Source organism: Kogia breviceps, chromosome 1 (genome assembly GCF_026419965.1).
Source record: "Kogia breviceps isolate mKogBre1 chromosome 1, mKogBre1 haplotype 1, whole genome shotgun sequence".
Classification (NCBI taxonomy): Eukaryota; Metazoa; Chordata; class Mammalia; order Artiodactyla; family Physeteridae; genus Kogia; species Kogia breviceps.
Genome location: NC_081310.1, coordinates 117,198,551 through 117,214,930, shown reverse-complemented (window position 1 = coordinate 117,214,930; position 16,380 = coordinate 117,198,551). Strand labels below are relative to the sequence as shown.

Below are 16,380 nucleotides of genomic sequence, written 5' to 3'. Positions count from 1 at the left end.
AAGAGGCACATTATAGATTCAAAGACACAAACTGCTTCAGAGTATACAGATGAAAAAAAAATATGCCATGCAGACAGTAACCAAGGAAACCTAGGCAAAATAGACTTTAAGGCAAAATTGTTTTTAGACACAAAAACATTTTATAATGATAAAAGTTCAATCCATTATGAAGACATAACAATTATAAACATATATACACCTAACCACAGAGCCCCAAAATAGATAAAGCCAAAACTGATGGAAATAAAGAGAGAAATAGACAATTCAATAAAAATAGTTGAAGATTTCAACAGAACTTCAATAAAATAACGAGGCAGAAAATCAACCAGGAAACAGAAAACTTGAACAACCAAGTATGTACCAAGTATAAACCAAATAAATCTAACGAACATCTGTAGAAAATTTACCCAACAACAACAGAATACACATTCTTCTCAAGTACACATGGAACATTTTCCAGGGTAGACCATCTATTAGGCCATAAAACAAGTCTCAGTACATTTGAAAGGACTGAGTATGTTCTCTGATCATAATGAAATAAAATCAGAAATGAACAACAAAAGAAAATTTGGCAAATGAGCAAATATGTGGAAATTAACAACACATTCCTAAATAACCAATGGTTCAAAGAATAAATTATAAAGGAAATTAGAAAACACATTGAGATGAATGAAAACAAAATACCAAAATTTCTGTAATACAGCTAAAACAGTGCCTAGCAGGAAAGTTATAGCTGTATACATCTATATTTAAAAAGAAAAAAAATCTCAAATCAATAACTGAAACTTTTGGGACTTCCCTGGCAGCACAGTGGTTAAGAATCCACCTGCCAATGCAGGGGACACAGGTTTGATCCTTGGTCCGGGAAGATCCCACATGCTGCAGAGCAACTAAGCCTGTGTGCTACAACTACTGAGCCTGCTCTCTAGAGCCCACATGCCACAACTACTGAGCACATGTGCTACAACTGCTGAAGCCCGCATGCCTACAGCCCGTGCTCCGCAACAAGAGAAGCCACCACAATGAGAAGCCCATGCACTGCAACGAAGAGTAGCCCCTGCTTGATGCAACTAGAGAAGGCCCACGTGCAACCAAAAATAAATAAATTAAAATTTAATTTAATTTAATTTAATTTCCATCCTGTTGGGAAGAAGTCTCTAAAAAATAATAATAATAACTGAAACTTTTACCATAAGAAACAAGAATAAAGGGTAAATTAAATGCAAAGTTAATAGAGGGAAGGAAATAGCGAAGATTAGAATAGAAATAAATGAACTATAAAGTACAAAAACAATAGACAAAATCAATAAAACCAAAAGTTTGGTTCTTTGAAAAAAATCAATAAAATTGACAAACTTTTAGCTAGACTAACCAAGAAAAGAGATAGAGAACTCAAATTACTAAAATCAGAACTGCAAGAGGATACATTATGTATAGTGAAGAATTAACCTTACCAATAGAGAGGTTTGGCCTTTGTCCTTGGCTACTGGAATATGATCTCTAGGTCTCTGAAAAGTCCTGCCTGATAGGAGTGTCTTTGTTTGCTGGGCCCTTTAGCTATATTGTCTTATTTCCAATCTCTGAAAGAACTGGAGACTAAAGTATTAGCCCCTGGTAAGGGCTCTAGTAAGGGCTGGAGACTAAAGGTCACCACTCACATGAGCAGTATGTGATCAAGCCCTACTAAATTCTAGACACCAAAAGCTTAGGTGAGTTTCCCCAGTTGGTGGTACTCTATATTGTCACACATTGTAAGTGGGAGAAGGTAATACTATCCATGACTCCATGGAAAGAGTATGATCAAAAGCTCCATACTTGAACCTCTCCCAAACTCTGCCCTGTGCATCTCTTCCTGTGGCTGATTTCAACCTGTGTCCTTTCCCTGTAATAAATTGTGAATATAATAGCTTTCAGTGAATTCTGTGAGTCCTGCTGAATTGCCAAAACTGTTTTGGAAACCACCCCACTCCACACCCCCTGACCCCCGCTGCCTAAATTTGAAATTGGTGTTAGAAGTGAGGTCAATTTTGTGGGGCCTGTTCCCTCTAATAGTACTGTTGGTTAAACTCTTCATGTATCACTACTAACCTTATAGAAATAAAAAGGGATTACAAAGGAATACTATGAACAATTGCAGACCAACAAATTAGATAACCTAAATGAAATGAACACATATCTAGAAAGACACAAACTATCAAATGACTCAAGAAGATATAGACAATCTGAATATACTTATAGCAAGTAAAAAGATTGACATAATCATCAAAAAACTATCCACAAAGAAAACCTGAAGCTCAGATGGTTTTACTGGTGAATTCTATGAAATATTTAAAGAACTAACACCACTCTTTTACAAGCTCTTCCAAAAAACAGAAGAGGAGGGAACAATTCCCAGCGTGTTCTTTGAAGCCAGTATTACCCTGTTACCAAAACCAGACAGACATCACAAGAGAAGAAAACTGCAAACCATTATCCCTGGTAAATATGGACGTAAAAATCCTCAACAAAGTATGAGCAAACAGAGTCCAACAACATAAAATGGGTTATACATCATGACAAATTGGGACTTACCTCAGGAGTGAAGGAATTCATAAATGGTTCAACATATAAAAATCAGTCAAACCATACCATATTAATAGAATAAAGGCCCCAAACCACAAGATCATCTTCATAGACACATAACAAACAATTTGCTACAGTCCAATATCCTTCGCAATAAAAATACTCAACAACTAGGAATAGAAGGAAGCTTCTCAAACTTAAAGGGCATCTACAAAAACCCACAGGTGACATCATACTTAATGGTAAAATACTGAAAACTTCCCTGTAAGGTCAGAAATAAGACAAGGATGTCCACTTTCACCACATGCACTGGAGGTTTTATCCAAGGAAATTAGGCAATGAAACGAAGACGTAAAACTATCACAGATGACATGATTTTGTAAATAGAAGATCCTAAGGAATCTACACACATATATACATATATATACCTAAGTCTATTAGAACTGATAAATGAGTTCAGCAAATTTGCAGGCTGCAAATTTAACATACAAAAATCAATTGTATTTCTAGACATGAGCAATGAAAAATCCAAAAGTAAAATTAAGAAAACAGTTCAATTTACAATATCATCAAAAATAATATTCAGGAATAAAATTAATTGCTAATGGGTACAGGGTTTCTTTCCGGGGTGATGAAAATGTTCTGATATTAGTGATGATAGTTGTACAGTTTTGTGAATATACTGAAAACCACTGAAATACAAATTTTAAAAGGGTGAATTTTATGATATGTGAATTTATCTCAGTAAAGCTATTATTTAAACGAATCAATTGTGTCTTTATAAACCAGCAACTAACAGAAAATGATTTTTTAAAATTACCATCTACAAGAGTAATAAAAGCTACCTTGGAATAAATCCAACAAAAGTTGTGCAAACCGTGGGAATTTTATAAACTTTTAGAAACTTTACTTTTATAAAAGTTTTATTTAAAAAACCTAGTCTTTTAGCTTCTTAAGCAGAATTCTTCCTAAGAGTTGTTTTTTTTTTAAATCACTACAGGATCACTTTCCAAATTATATTTGAAGTGTTTAGATTGGTTAGAAGGTGATTTATTTAAAAGTTGATTTCTATGGATAAGAAGGTAGGATTTGTATTAAAGAGTAAGGGGGGCTTCCCTAGTGGCGCAGTGGTTGAGAGTCCGCCTGCCGATGCAGGGGACATGGGTTCGTGCCCCGGTCCGGGAAGATCCCACATGCCGCGGAGCAGCTGGGCCGCTGAGCCTGCACGTCCGGAGCCTGTGCTCCGCAACGGGAGAGGCCACAACGGTGAGAAGCCTGCGTACAGCAAAAAAAAAAAAAAAAAAAGAGTAAGGAATAGTAAAATATGATATTGTCATTTTTGACCTATACAGTATCAATACTGTACTACATCACTCCAGGTAATGTTAGGGTGGCCAGAATGAGTATGATAACATATTGTTGGAAGGTTTATTTTTTATTTATTTTTTATTTTTTTGTGGTATGCGGGCCTCTCACTGCTGTGGCCCCTCCCGCCGCGGAGCACAGGCTCCGGACGCGCAGGCCCAGCGGCCATGGCTCACGGGCCCAGCCGCTCCGCGGCACGTGGGATTCCCCCCGGACCGGGGCACGAACCCGCGTCTCCTGCATCGGCAGGCGGACTCTCAACCACTGCGCCACCAGGGAAGCCCGGAAGGTTTATTTTGACATAAAATAGAAGCTGGTTTAAGTAAATCAAAGGAGAACTTAATTTCTCTAAAGTAGACTGGTAAACTTTTTAGCTCTCAACTTCTCCCACCTGCTAGTAATTCATAATCACATTGTATTTCTTTTTCTAACTATGTTTTTCACTAATGCTAGGGCTTAAGAAGGAAAGGGGAAATCTTTGGTTTAAAACTACTAGTCTCTTATATCAGGGTTCATTTTTTTTCTTTTTAAAAATATTTTATTTATTTAATTATTTGGTTGCACCCTGTCAGTTGCGGCAGACGGGCTCCTTAGTTGTGGCACGCATGTGGGATCTAGCTCCCTGACCAGGGATTGAACCCAGGCCCCCTGCATTGGGAACATGGAGTCTTAACCACTGCACCACCAGGGAAGTACCTCAGGGTTCATTTTGCAGGTTTAAACAGTATTGGTCAGCCATCATTTAGGAATCTTTCTAGTCACATATTAGTAAAAGAATACCTTAAATCTAAGCAGCTAGATGAAAACCCAACTTTACTGTGCTAACTTTCCAGCCCGTTAAATGAGAATCTAATGTTTGAAATGACCTTTTATTTAGAAAATTGCTATATGCCTTTATTTATTTATTTAATAAATGTAAGAGATTTTATGGGAGTGCTTTGTTATTGACTTATTATGTACTATTTTAATTTCATACTCTTTAGATATTTGGATTTGAACTGCATTTTAGAATTCATCTTTACTTACAATGCCACCATCAAACGGAGGTCCAGTCGGATACACACCCCCAGATGGAGGCTGGGGGTGGGCAGTGGTTGTTGGAGCTTTCATTTCCATTGGCTTCTCTTGTGCGTTTGGCAAATCTATTACTGTATTTTACAAAGAAATTGAAGAAATATTTAAAGCCAGCACCAGCGAAGTGTCATGGTTATCTTCCATCGCGTTTGCTGTCATGTATGGCGGAGGTAAGTACTCATGACCTGCTCTTTTAACTTTCAATGGGTAGACAAAAGCTCTGTAGTAAGTGCTTTTTGTTCTTGATGCCTTTATCAGTGAGATATTTGAAATGTTAGTTTTTGGAGTTATGTGATTAGAGTCATGTTTTTCATTGTCTTTAACAATAAAAGCTACATAGCAGCTGTGTGCTCTGTTAGGTCAGTTATAAAATGGTGTCATTATAAAGGATAACTTTCTTTAAAAATGTGTTTTGTGTTGATTGCTGGGTATAGAAAGGTAATTGATGTTTGTATTTTAATCATATACCCTGTAAGCTTGCTAAACTCTTGTTATTTCCAATAGTTAGATTGGAAATACCTACCTATCTAAATAGGTAGATTTTTTTTCAAAAATTTTTGATAGACAAATCTTCTGCAAATATTGATAGTTTGGTTTCTTCATTTCCTTACACCTTTTTCCCCCCTGTCTTACTGCTAGCTTGGACCTCCAGTATAATGTTGAAGAAAGGTGGTGATGGTAGGCATTCTTGTTTTGTAGTTCTGTTTTGGTTGTGTTGTTGTTTTCTGTGAGAAATAATACATTTTAGCTAGTTTGTAAATATGCCCTTAAGTCAGAAGTTTGATCAGACTTGATCATAAATCTCATCGTTCATGTGTGTTTGCTCTAGATGACCATCTAAAAATTTAAAACAAGCAAACTTGCTACATGTATGTGGATAATATCCTAGATACATGAAGAATCCTATAAACACTTATAATCAGGGTATTTGCAGCCCCTTCTGCTGTAAAATAATTAGATTATTGTCTTGCATACTTTAGTTAAAACCCATCTAATATGTCCTAGATATATAGAAAATGTACAATCAATACTATATGTATTCCATTACACAAACCTGTGACTCTGAAATAAAGATAGAAAGTAATATTCCTTAGCACTGTCTTCTGTTTTATCTGTTTATTTTCTGGGGTGGCATCCTGTCATGTTGGTAATGTCATATGCAGGTGTGGATGTGAGGGCTGGGCTTCTCCTCTATATAACTAAGCTGTTTGTTCTCTCCTAGGTCCTATCAGCAGTATCCTGGTGAATAAATATGGCAGTCGTCCAGTTATGATTGTTGGCGGCTGCTTGTCAAGCTGTGGCTTGGTTGCGGCTTCTTTCTGTACCACTGTGCAGGAACTTTACTTGTGTGTCGGAGTCATTGCAGGTGAGTTGCTACTGATGTATTTTCAAGCATTAATTTTTGTGTGGACTATTTATAGCATTAATTTGCCAATTCTTTTGAAAAATGAAAGTTCTTTGTTAGAAAAATTACTAGGTCACTATTTTTTAGAGCTGTTGATATGTTAATTTAAAAAAAGCAAGTCTTGGGTTTCCCTGCTGGTAGAGTAGTTGAGAATCCGCCTGCTGATGCGGGGGACATGGGTTCGTGCCCTGGTCCGGGAAGATCCCACATGCTGCGGAGCGGCTGGGCCCGTGAGCCATGGCCGCTGGGCCTGCATGACTGGAGCCTGTGCTCCGCAACAGGAGAGGCCACAACAGTGAGAGGCCCGCATACCACAAATAAATAAATAAATAAATAAAATGTAAAAAGCAAGTCTTTAAAGAAAGTTCTGGCACTTAATGGATAATTATTCTTATTGAGTGAATAAATTGAAAGAGCTTCTTTCCTTTCTTCCTTTCTTTCTTCCATCCCTCCCTCTCTTTCTTTTCTTTTCTTTCTTTTTTTTGTCTTAAGAAAGAAGATAGTGGTGATAGGTAAAAAGTTGTTGAAAAGGAGGTCATTAGCTATTCCCACTCATTTCCCATTCTACCCAAGAAGGAATTGGCTCAAATTAGAGAAAGAGAGAATGTCAGATACGAAGCAGTTTCTGATAGAAAAGACAGATACATTTTCAAGGGATAAAGGGCATGCATGAGGAAATCCCCCTTTCTAATAGCTAAATTAAGAAAATAAAATTGCTGAATATAAATACAGGCGACACCCATAGCTCTACAGTTCAGAGAAAGTTACCATTAATATTTTGATGCCATATCCACTCATTTTTCTATGCACACATAGAATTTTTAGAACAAAAAGGGATGAGATTAGTGAAGTCAAACAGAGAAAGACAAATATCATATGATATCATTCATATGTAGAATCTAATATTTTAAAATGATACAAACGAACTTATTTATTAAACAGAAACAGACTTACTATGTCGAAAACAAACTTATGGTTACCAAAGGGGAAAAGTGGGGGTGGTATAAATCGGGAACTTGGGATAAACATACACACACTACTATATATAAGATAGATAACCAACGAGCACCTACTTATACCACAGGGAAGTCTATACTCAATATTCTGTGATAACCTATAAGAGAAAATAATCTAAAGGAGAATGAATGTATGTATATGTATGACTGAATCACTTTGCTGTATACCTAAAACTAACACAGCACTGTAAATCAACTACACTCTAATAAATTTAAAATTTTTTTTAAAGGGATGAGATTATGTATAATGTTTGTAACCAATTTTTTCACTTAATAATACATCATGTATTATATATAGTTTCTCCATCTCAGTAAATACACTTTAGCAGCGATTATTTTTTCATGGGATAGATGGATATACCATAATTTATTTCACCATTCTCTAACTGAAGGACATTTAGATTGTTTATATTTTCACTCTTAATAAACAGTATTTGCATGATAGTGCTTCTGTATACATCTTTGTGAAAATGATGATTTCCTTTGGATAAATTTGTAGAGGAGCAATTACTGGGGAAAAGGGGTTTTGATATTATTGACCAAATACTCTTTTGGAAAGGTTATAATAATTTACAGTCCCACCTGCAGGGCCTGAGATAATGCCAATAATAGGTATTATCTTTTTGGATCTATACTTTTACTACATTAATTAAATTTTTAAACATTTAACTATTTTAACTCATCTGGATTATTTGAATAACATAAGGAAGGAATAGAACTTTATTTGTTCCCATGTGATTATTCAGCCTGTTCATTATTTCATTTATTAATTCACTCAACAAACATTTATTGAGTCCCTAACTATATGCCAGGCACTGGTCCAAGCTCTGTGGGGAGAGCCAACATGACAGGCAAGACTCCCGCTGTTTAGTGAAGGGAAGCAGACAATAAGCAGTCCAACAAATAAATGAATAAATAAGAAAAACATTGGGTAGTAATAACTGCTTTGCAAAGACTTAAAACAGAATTTTGATAGAGAAGGATTGAATGGTCCCTAAAGGGAAGGCTTCTCAGAGGTGGTGATTTTAAGTTGAGATATGAATGAAAGCTAGGAGAAGGCTTTGTGAAAATCTAGAAGAACAGTTACACTTAGCACAAGTAAGAATAGACTGAGATGAGGGCAGGGAGGTAGATTAGGGCCATATCATGGGACCTCTTAATCCAGAGTGAAAAGTTATGGACGGGCAGTCATTAGAGAGATTGAAATGGGCAAGCATCCTAACCTGGTTTACCTAGTAGGGAAGCAAGATTGGGAGACCATTTAAGAGGTTATTGGGATAGTTACTGTCCCAGCCCCATTAGCTGAAAAATCCATTCTTTCCCTATTAATTTAAATGTATCTTTTGGTTCTGTTTCTGGACTTTCTGCCCACTTTTAGTAATCAGTTTTTCTAATTTTGAATAAGTGCCACACTATTATAATTACCATAGCTGTACAATAAATTTATATATCTGTTAGGGTAGGCCCACCAATTATTTATCCTTTTCTAATATTTCTAATGCATTTGTTCTTTGGGTGTATTTTAGAGTCATTTTACCTCATTTGAAAAATAAAACACATTGAAATTTTCATAGAAATTTCATTAAATCAATGGATTTACTAAGGTAGTGTTAGCATCTTGACAATGTTGTGTGTTACTATCCCAAAACATTTTCTCTCTCTCTCCTTCCCCCTCCCTCTCTCTTGCTTCCCTTCCTTCTGCCCCTTCTCCTATCTTGCTTTCTGAATTTATAAGATTTATCCTCTCTCCTTTTTGCTTTCAATTCCCTATTCCTCAGGAAAGCTAAAATTATGAAATTAGACAAAAGATCTTACATTTATTGTTCTTTTTGTTGCTAAAGAATTATTTTTTTAAATATACATTTTTTAGGGACTACCTGGTGGTCCAGGGTTAAGACTCTGTACTTCCACTCTAAGGGGCCTGGGTTCGATCCCTGGTCGGGGAACTAAGATCCTGCATGCCACATGGTGAGGACAAAAAATATATACATATATATACACATATATACATATATATACATTTTTTATATTATAAATCTAGTATTCGCTGCATAAAGAGACTTTATGTCTGTATTTATTTGATAACAGTCCACTAATGACCTACTAGTTATAATAGCCTCTCATGATTTTGACCTCTTTCCACTTCATTTCTTTGCCTAGTTAATTAATTCCAAATATGTTTCTGACATTTACTGGAGTATGTGATTATTTTTTCCCCTCTCGCCAGGTCTTGGGCTTGCCTTCAACTTGAATCCATCTCTGACCATGATCGGCAAGTATTTCTACAAGAGGCGACCATTAGCAAATGGACTGGCCATGGCAGGCAGCCCTGTGTTCCTCTCTGCCCTGGCCCCGCTCAACCAGGCTCTTTTTGCTGTCTTTGGCTGGAGAGGAAGCTTCCTAATTCTTGGAGGCATCCTACTAAACTGCTGTGTGGCTGGAGCCCTGATGAGACCAATAGGGCCCAAGCCAACAACTGCAGGGAAAGAGAAGTCTAAAGAATCCCTTCAGGAAGCTGGAAAATGTGATGCAAACAAGGGGGCAGGTGATGCAAATACAGAAGTTAATGGCAGAAATCCCCCAAAGGAGAAACAATCTGTTTTTCAAACAGTTAACAAACTTCTGGACTTATCCCTATTCAAACACAGAGGCTTTATGCTGTACCTCTCTGGGAATGTGATAATGTCTTTTGCGCTGGCTACACCTTTAGTCTTTCTTAGTAATTATGCCAAGAGTCAGCATCACTCTAGTGAAAAGGCTGCCTTTCTTCTTTCCATTCTGGCTTTTGTTGACATGGTAGCCAGACCTTCTATGGGATTTGTAGCCAACACAAAGTGGATAAGACCTCGAATTCAGTATTTTTTTGCTGCTTCTATTATTGCAAATGGAGTGTGTCATATGCTAGTACCCTTATCCTCTAGCTATATAGGGTTCTGTCTTTATGCGGGATTCCTTGGATTTGCTTTTGGGTGGTTTGGTGCCGTATTGTTTGAAACGTTGATGGACCTGGTTGGATCCCAGAGGTTCTCCAGTGCTGTGGGATTGGTGACCATTGTGGAATGCTGTCCTATTCTGCTTGGGCCACCGATTTTAGGTATAGTATGTCTCCCTATTTCTATGGTTCTATTAACATAAAACAGGTAGAGAAGATTAGGAAGGTGATAGAAAGCAGAAATCAGTGAGCTGCTTGATAGTCTTTCTTCGCTTCTGTACCCTCAGTGCTGGCACAATGCTTGGTACAGCATAACTGCTCAAATACTTAATAGAACTGAATTAAAGTGAATCATCAAGCTGAAAGAGGAATAAAAAACTGTTACACACTTAAGTATGTATAATAATTTTTCCTGATAAAAAACCTAACATGTTTATTGTAGGAAAATGCATAACCACCTTTAAAATACTGTTGGTGATATCTTTTTAATTGTAGAGTTTATCTCAGCAGTAATATTTAAAATAATAACAATAGGTACCAGGTGAGGGCTAACAGTATACCAGGGACTGTCCTAGTCGTATTCTATATTCTGTCATATATTACAAGTCTGTGATGTAGGACAATTATTGTTCCCGCTTTATAAATAAATAGAGGCTTCTAAAAGTGAAATGACTTGCCCAAGATCACACAGCTAGTAAGTGACTATAAAACTTGATGTATTATTCTCTTAAGAATGCTAAATGGTGAATGGATAAAGAAGATGTGGCACATATATACAATGGAATATTACTCAGCCATAAAAATAAATGAAATTGAGTTATTTGTAGTGAGGTGGATGGACCTAGAGTCTGTCCTACAGAGTGAAGTAAGTCAGAAAGAGAAAAACAAATACTGTATGCTAACGCATATATATGGAATCTTAAAAAAAATAAGTTTCTGAAGAACCTAGGGGCAGAACAGGAATAAAGACACAGACTAGAGAATGGACTTGAGGACACCGAGAGGGGGAAGGGTAAGCTGGGACGAAGTAAGAGAGTAGCACTGACATATATACACTATCAAATGTAAAATAGATAGCTAGTGGGAAGCAGCTGCATAGCACAGGGAGATCAGCTCGGTGTTTTGCGACCACCTATGGGGGTGGGATAGGGACGGTGGGAGGGAGATGCAAGAGGGAGGTGATATGGGGATATACGTATGCATATAGCTGATTCACTTTGTTATACAGCAAAAACTAACACAACACGGTAAAGCAATTATACTCCAATAAAGGTGTTAAAAAGGGGCTTCCCTGGTGGCGCAGTGGTTGAGAGTCCGCCTGCCGATGCATGGGACGTGGGTTTGTGCCCCGGTCCGGGAAGATACCACATGCCGTGGAGCGGCTGGGCCCGTGAGCCATGGCCGCTGAGCCTGCGCGTCCGGAGCCTGTGCTCCGCAAAGGGAGAGGCCATAACAGTGAGAGGCCCGCGTACCGCAAAAAAAAAAAAAAAAAAAATTATTATTAATACAAAATACAACAATAATTTGGACTTCTGGATGCGACTCATGCTTTTGAGATTATGCACTATAAAGTAAGGAAGGATACATAATTCTAATCTGCCCATTTTCTCTCCATCACAACTACCACTCTTATCCAAATCTCCTATCTTCTATCAGTAGCTTTCTAACTTTACCCATATCCACTCTAGCTGTTCTTCATCTCTTAGAACACTCCAGTTGCTTCCCACGTTCTCAGGGTGAAGATAAGATTCCCTGTTGTGGCCTACTAGGTCCTGCGTGGCCTGGCTCACCTGTGTCTCCAGCCTCATTTCCCACCACTCAGTTTGCTCTCTGCTTCTCCTCTCACACCCTGTGCTTCCTCCTATCACCTGCCTTTGCACTGGTTGTTCTCTGCCCCGAGCCTTTTCCCATCTCCCTTCTCCTTGATAACTCCTATCCTCCTGTAAGTCTTGGCTAAGTTTACACTTTAAGAAAAGCCTTCCGGGCTTCCCTGGTGGTGCAGTGGTTAAGAATCCCCCTTCCAATGTAGGGGACACAGTTTCGAGCCTTGGTCTGGGAAGATCCCACATGCCACGGAGCAACTAAGCCCATGCTCCACAACTACTGATCCTGTGCTGTAGAGCCCACGAGCCACAATTACTGAGCCCGCGTACTGCAACTAATGAAGCCCATGCGCCTAGAGCTCATGCTCTGCAACAAGAGAAGCCACCGCAATGAGAAGCCCAAGCACTGCAGCCAAGAGTAGCCCCCGCTCGCCGCAACTAGAGAAAGCCCGCGCACAACAATGCAGCCAAAAATAAATTTTTTTTTTAATTAAAAAAAAGAAAAGCCTTTTTGACCTTACTTGCTGGTCTTAAAACCCCTATTTTCTGCCTTCAAACCTTCCTTGAAGCACTTGTCACAGTCTGTGTATTTATTGGATTAACATTTCTCTTCTCCACTGAACTGTGGATGTTACCTCCTTTGCTCACCCTTAACTCGGGGCCTAGCAGACCCAGGGCCGTGTGTATATTTAGAGAATCAATAAGTATTGCTGAGTGCGTGATGCCCTGCATTGGAAAACCGTATGGAGTCATATTTGAATTGGTTATTATGTGCTTTATATGGGTAGTATTTTCCAAAGTTTATTTCTTTTATTTATTTATTGGTCTGCATTGGGTCTTAGTTGCGGCACGCGGGATCTTCATTGTGGTGCTTGGGCGCCCTAGTTGTGGGGCATGGGCTCCAGAGCACGAGGGCTCAGTGGGTGCAGCATGCGGGCCCTCTAGTTGTGGCTCATGGGCTCTAGAGCGTGCAGGCTCAGTAGTTGTGGTGTGCAGACTTAGTTGCCCTGTGGCATGTGGGATCTTAGTTCCCTCGCCAGGGATCGAACCCGCATCCCCTGCATTGGAAGGTGGATTCTTAACCACTGGACCACCAGGGAAGTCCCTCCAAAGTTTATTTCTTAATACTAGTTTGAGATACTAATAAATTTTATTTGCTATTACAAGGATTTCATAGCCAAAAAAAGATTGGAAACACCAAAGTAAATAAGTTTCTTTACCTCATAAATAAGTAAATGTTTCTTTACCTCATAAAGCCTTTAATAGAAAAGACTATGTGTCATTTCCAAATTTACTTGACTTTGGAAACATTAGGGAGTATCCTGTAGAACAGAAGTTATTGTGTAGACCTCAGAGTCAGACTTGCTGGGTTGAAAGCCAACCTGTTTCATTTGCAAGCTTTGTGACCTTGGACGAGTTACTTAAGGTTTCTTTACTTCGGTTTTTCTGTTATACAACGGGAATGATGATAGAACCTTCCTGTTGTGAGGATTAAGCACTTAGAATGGTGGAAAGGTGTTGCTGTTAGTTAATGTTAGCAGAGGATGAGTGTTCACAGGAACGCCCTTTGGGAAATGCTGATGTCAGAGAAAATGCATTGGCCTGGGAGACTGGAATTAGCTCTATGGCCTTGGGCAAGACTACTAAACCTCTCTGAGCCACAAATTTTTCCATTGAATATTGAGAGGATTGACTCTAGGTGGTCTCTAGGACTTTCCCAATTCAAATTTGCCAAGATTTAATTATTTTCAAGTTGCTAAAGATAACAGAATACACAGGGCCATCCAAAATCAGTTGACATCATAACAAAAGATCAAATAATTTTGAGCAGTTTCTATTTAGACTAATTTGTCATTTATGAGCTCTTTGAGTGGATCCTTAAGCTTTATTTGGGAAAGGGTATAATTGTTTACCCATATAACCTTTTTTTTTTTTTTTTTTTGGACATCCTCCTTAGGTCGTCTCAGTGACATATATGGAGACTACAAATATACATACTGGGCATGCGGCATAATCCTTATTGTCTCAGGCATCTATCTCTGCATTGGCATGGGCATCCATTATCAACTTGAGGCAAAAGAACAGAAGGCAGAGGCGAAGCAGAAAAAGGAAAGTAAAGAGATGGAACCAAAAGAAGTTATTAAAGCTGCAGAATCTCCAGAACTGAAAGGCACAGAAGGAGGACCCAAAGAGGAGAAACTTTCAGGCTGAAGTCAGGGATAAACAGAAGCTTTGGACCAAAGATACTTGAAAAATTCTACTGAATCATGTTCTACTCTTGGTGCTTACAGTGGATAGCGGACATTTGTGTGGAAGTTATACCAGCTGTTCATTGATAGAACTTTTATTTCCTTCCTTTACAGCAGTCATAATAAATATGTCACGTCCTTTAGGGGCAGAGGATTTGCAAAAGGTGACAGAAGGAAGTAGCTTTTATTTGAAGTCATATTTATTAAGGTATACCTTAAATACTGTACAAATCCCTTTTATAAGAGTAAAGTTTAATGAATTTTGACACAGGTATTTTGTCAAATAACTACCACACTAATATAGAATATTTCAAGCATCCAAAATAATTCCCTTCTGCTCCTTTGAAGTTAATCCCCTCCCCTTAACTATAGCCCCTGGCAGCCACTGATCTGATTTCTGTCCCCTATAGTTTTGTCTTTTCCAGAATGGAATAAATGGAATCACATAGTATGTAACTATGGCACAATAGTATATATATGGTCTTTATCCTCAGTTCCTGGTATACAGCTCCTAGAAGCCTTGGAATCTCTGGAGTGATAAGAGTATCTTTTGCATGCTAATTAGGTGACTGGTGGCTGGAGACCTTTTTCTTAATTTCTGGATAGGTGCTAGTCTCCAAAAAGGCCAAAGCATGATTAGAGGGTTGGAACTTTCAGCCCCATCCCCTGACCTCTGAGAAGGGGAGAGGGGCTGGAAGTTGGGTTAAATTATTAGTGTCCAATTATATAATCAATCATGCCTATGTAACAAAACCCCCTAAACTACAGAGAGCTTCCTGGCTGGTGAATACTTGGAGGTACTGGGAGAGTAGTGTGCCCAGAGAGGGCATGGAAGCTCCCTACCACTCCTCTGCACCATATTTTACCCTATGCATCTCTTCCATCTGGCTGTTCTGAATTGTATCCTTTATAATAAATCAGTGAATGTAAGCAAAGTGTTCCCTGAGTTCTGTGATCCATTCTAGTAAATTATCAAACTTGATGAAGGAGTCATGAGAACTCCCAATTTATAGCTGGTTGCTCACAAGTACAGGTGGCAACCTGGGACTTGAGACTGGAATCTGAAGTGAGGGCAGTCTTGAGAGACTAAGCCTTTAAATCTGTGGAATCTGACACTAACTCTGGGTACTTTATGTCAGAATTGAATTGTAGGACACCAAGTTGGTGTCTGGAGAGTTGGCGAAATGGTTGTTGGTATGAAAATAACCCACACGTTGGTGTCATAAGTGTTGTGAGTAAAAGCAGTTGGGTGTAGCCTTTTGTGTCTGGCTTCTTTCACAATAGCATAATGTTTTATGGTTCATCCATGTTGTTGTATTTTTCAGTAGTTCATTGCTTTTTATTGCTGAGCAGTATTTCTTTGTATAGATGTACCATAATTTGTATATCCATCCACCAGTTGGACATTTGAGCTTTGTTCTAAGTAAAGATGCTGTAAACATTCACATAGAGATCTGTGCAGACATATGCTTTCATTTCTCTTGGGTAAATGCTTAGGATTGGAATTGCTGGGTCATATGGCAAGTGCATGCTTGACTTTGTAAGAAACGATCAAACTATTTTCTCAGTGGCTACACCATTTGGTAATCCCGCTAGCGATGTATGAAAATTCTAGCTGTTCTACATCCTTGTCAGCACTTGGCATTGCCGATCTTTTTAACTTTCCCATTCTAGTTGGTATGTAGTGTGTGACATTTCCCTGAACATTAAAGATGTTGACCATTTTTTCATGTGCTGTCCTCCGTGTATTTTTAGAGAAGGTTTTTTTTTTTTTGCGGGGGTGGGGGGGCTGTGCTGTGTGGCATGTGGGATCTTAGTTCCCTGACCAGGGATTGAACCCGTGTCCCCTGCAGTAGAAGTGTGGAGTCCTAACCACTGGACTGCCAGGGAATACCCGAGAAGGTTTATTTTTTAATCCTGACATTTAACAGTCTTAAAAATATTTAGGTGCCTT

General features: G+C 38.5%; 1 protein-coding gene across 4 annotated transcripts in view; it reads left to right on the top strand.

The window, feature by feature from the left end:
* LOC131754835 (monocarboxylate transporter 1-like) overlaps positions 1-16,155 on the top strand; it is a 38,229-nt gene extending 22,074 nt beyond the window's left edge. For 2 of the 4 annotated variants that reach the window (XM_059060858.2, XM_067039516.1), the window contains 5 exons: positions 4,911-5,171; positions 5,641-5,679; positions 6,224-6,367; positions 9,650-10,516; positions 14,135-16,155. In XM_059060858.2, coding sequence (XP_058916841.1) covers positions 4,955-5,171; positions 5,641-5,679; positions 6,224-6,367; positions 9,650-10,516; positions 14,135-14,388 — 1,521 coding nt within the window. In that variant the 5' untranslated portion in view covers positions 4,911-4,954 and the 3' untranslated portion in view covers positions 14,389-16,155. Of the gene's footprint in view, positions 1-4,910; positions 5,172-5,640; positions 5,680-6,223; positions 6,368-9,649; positions 10,746-14,134 lie in introns of those variants that run through there. The other 2 variants (XM_059060883.2, XM_067039544.1) reach the window with 2 other exon arrangements.
* The last annotated feature ends 225 nt before the right edge of the window (positions 16,156-16,380 follow it).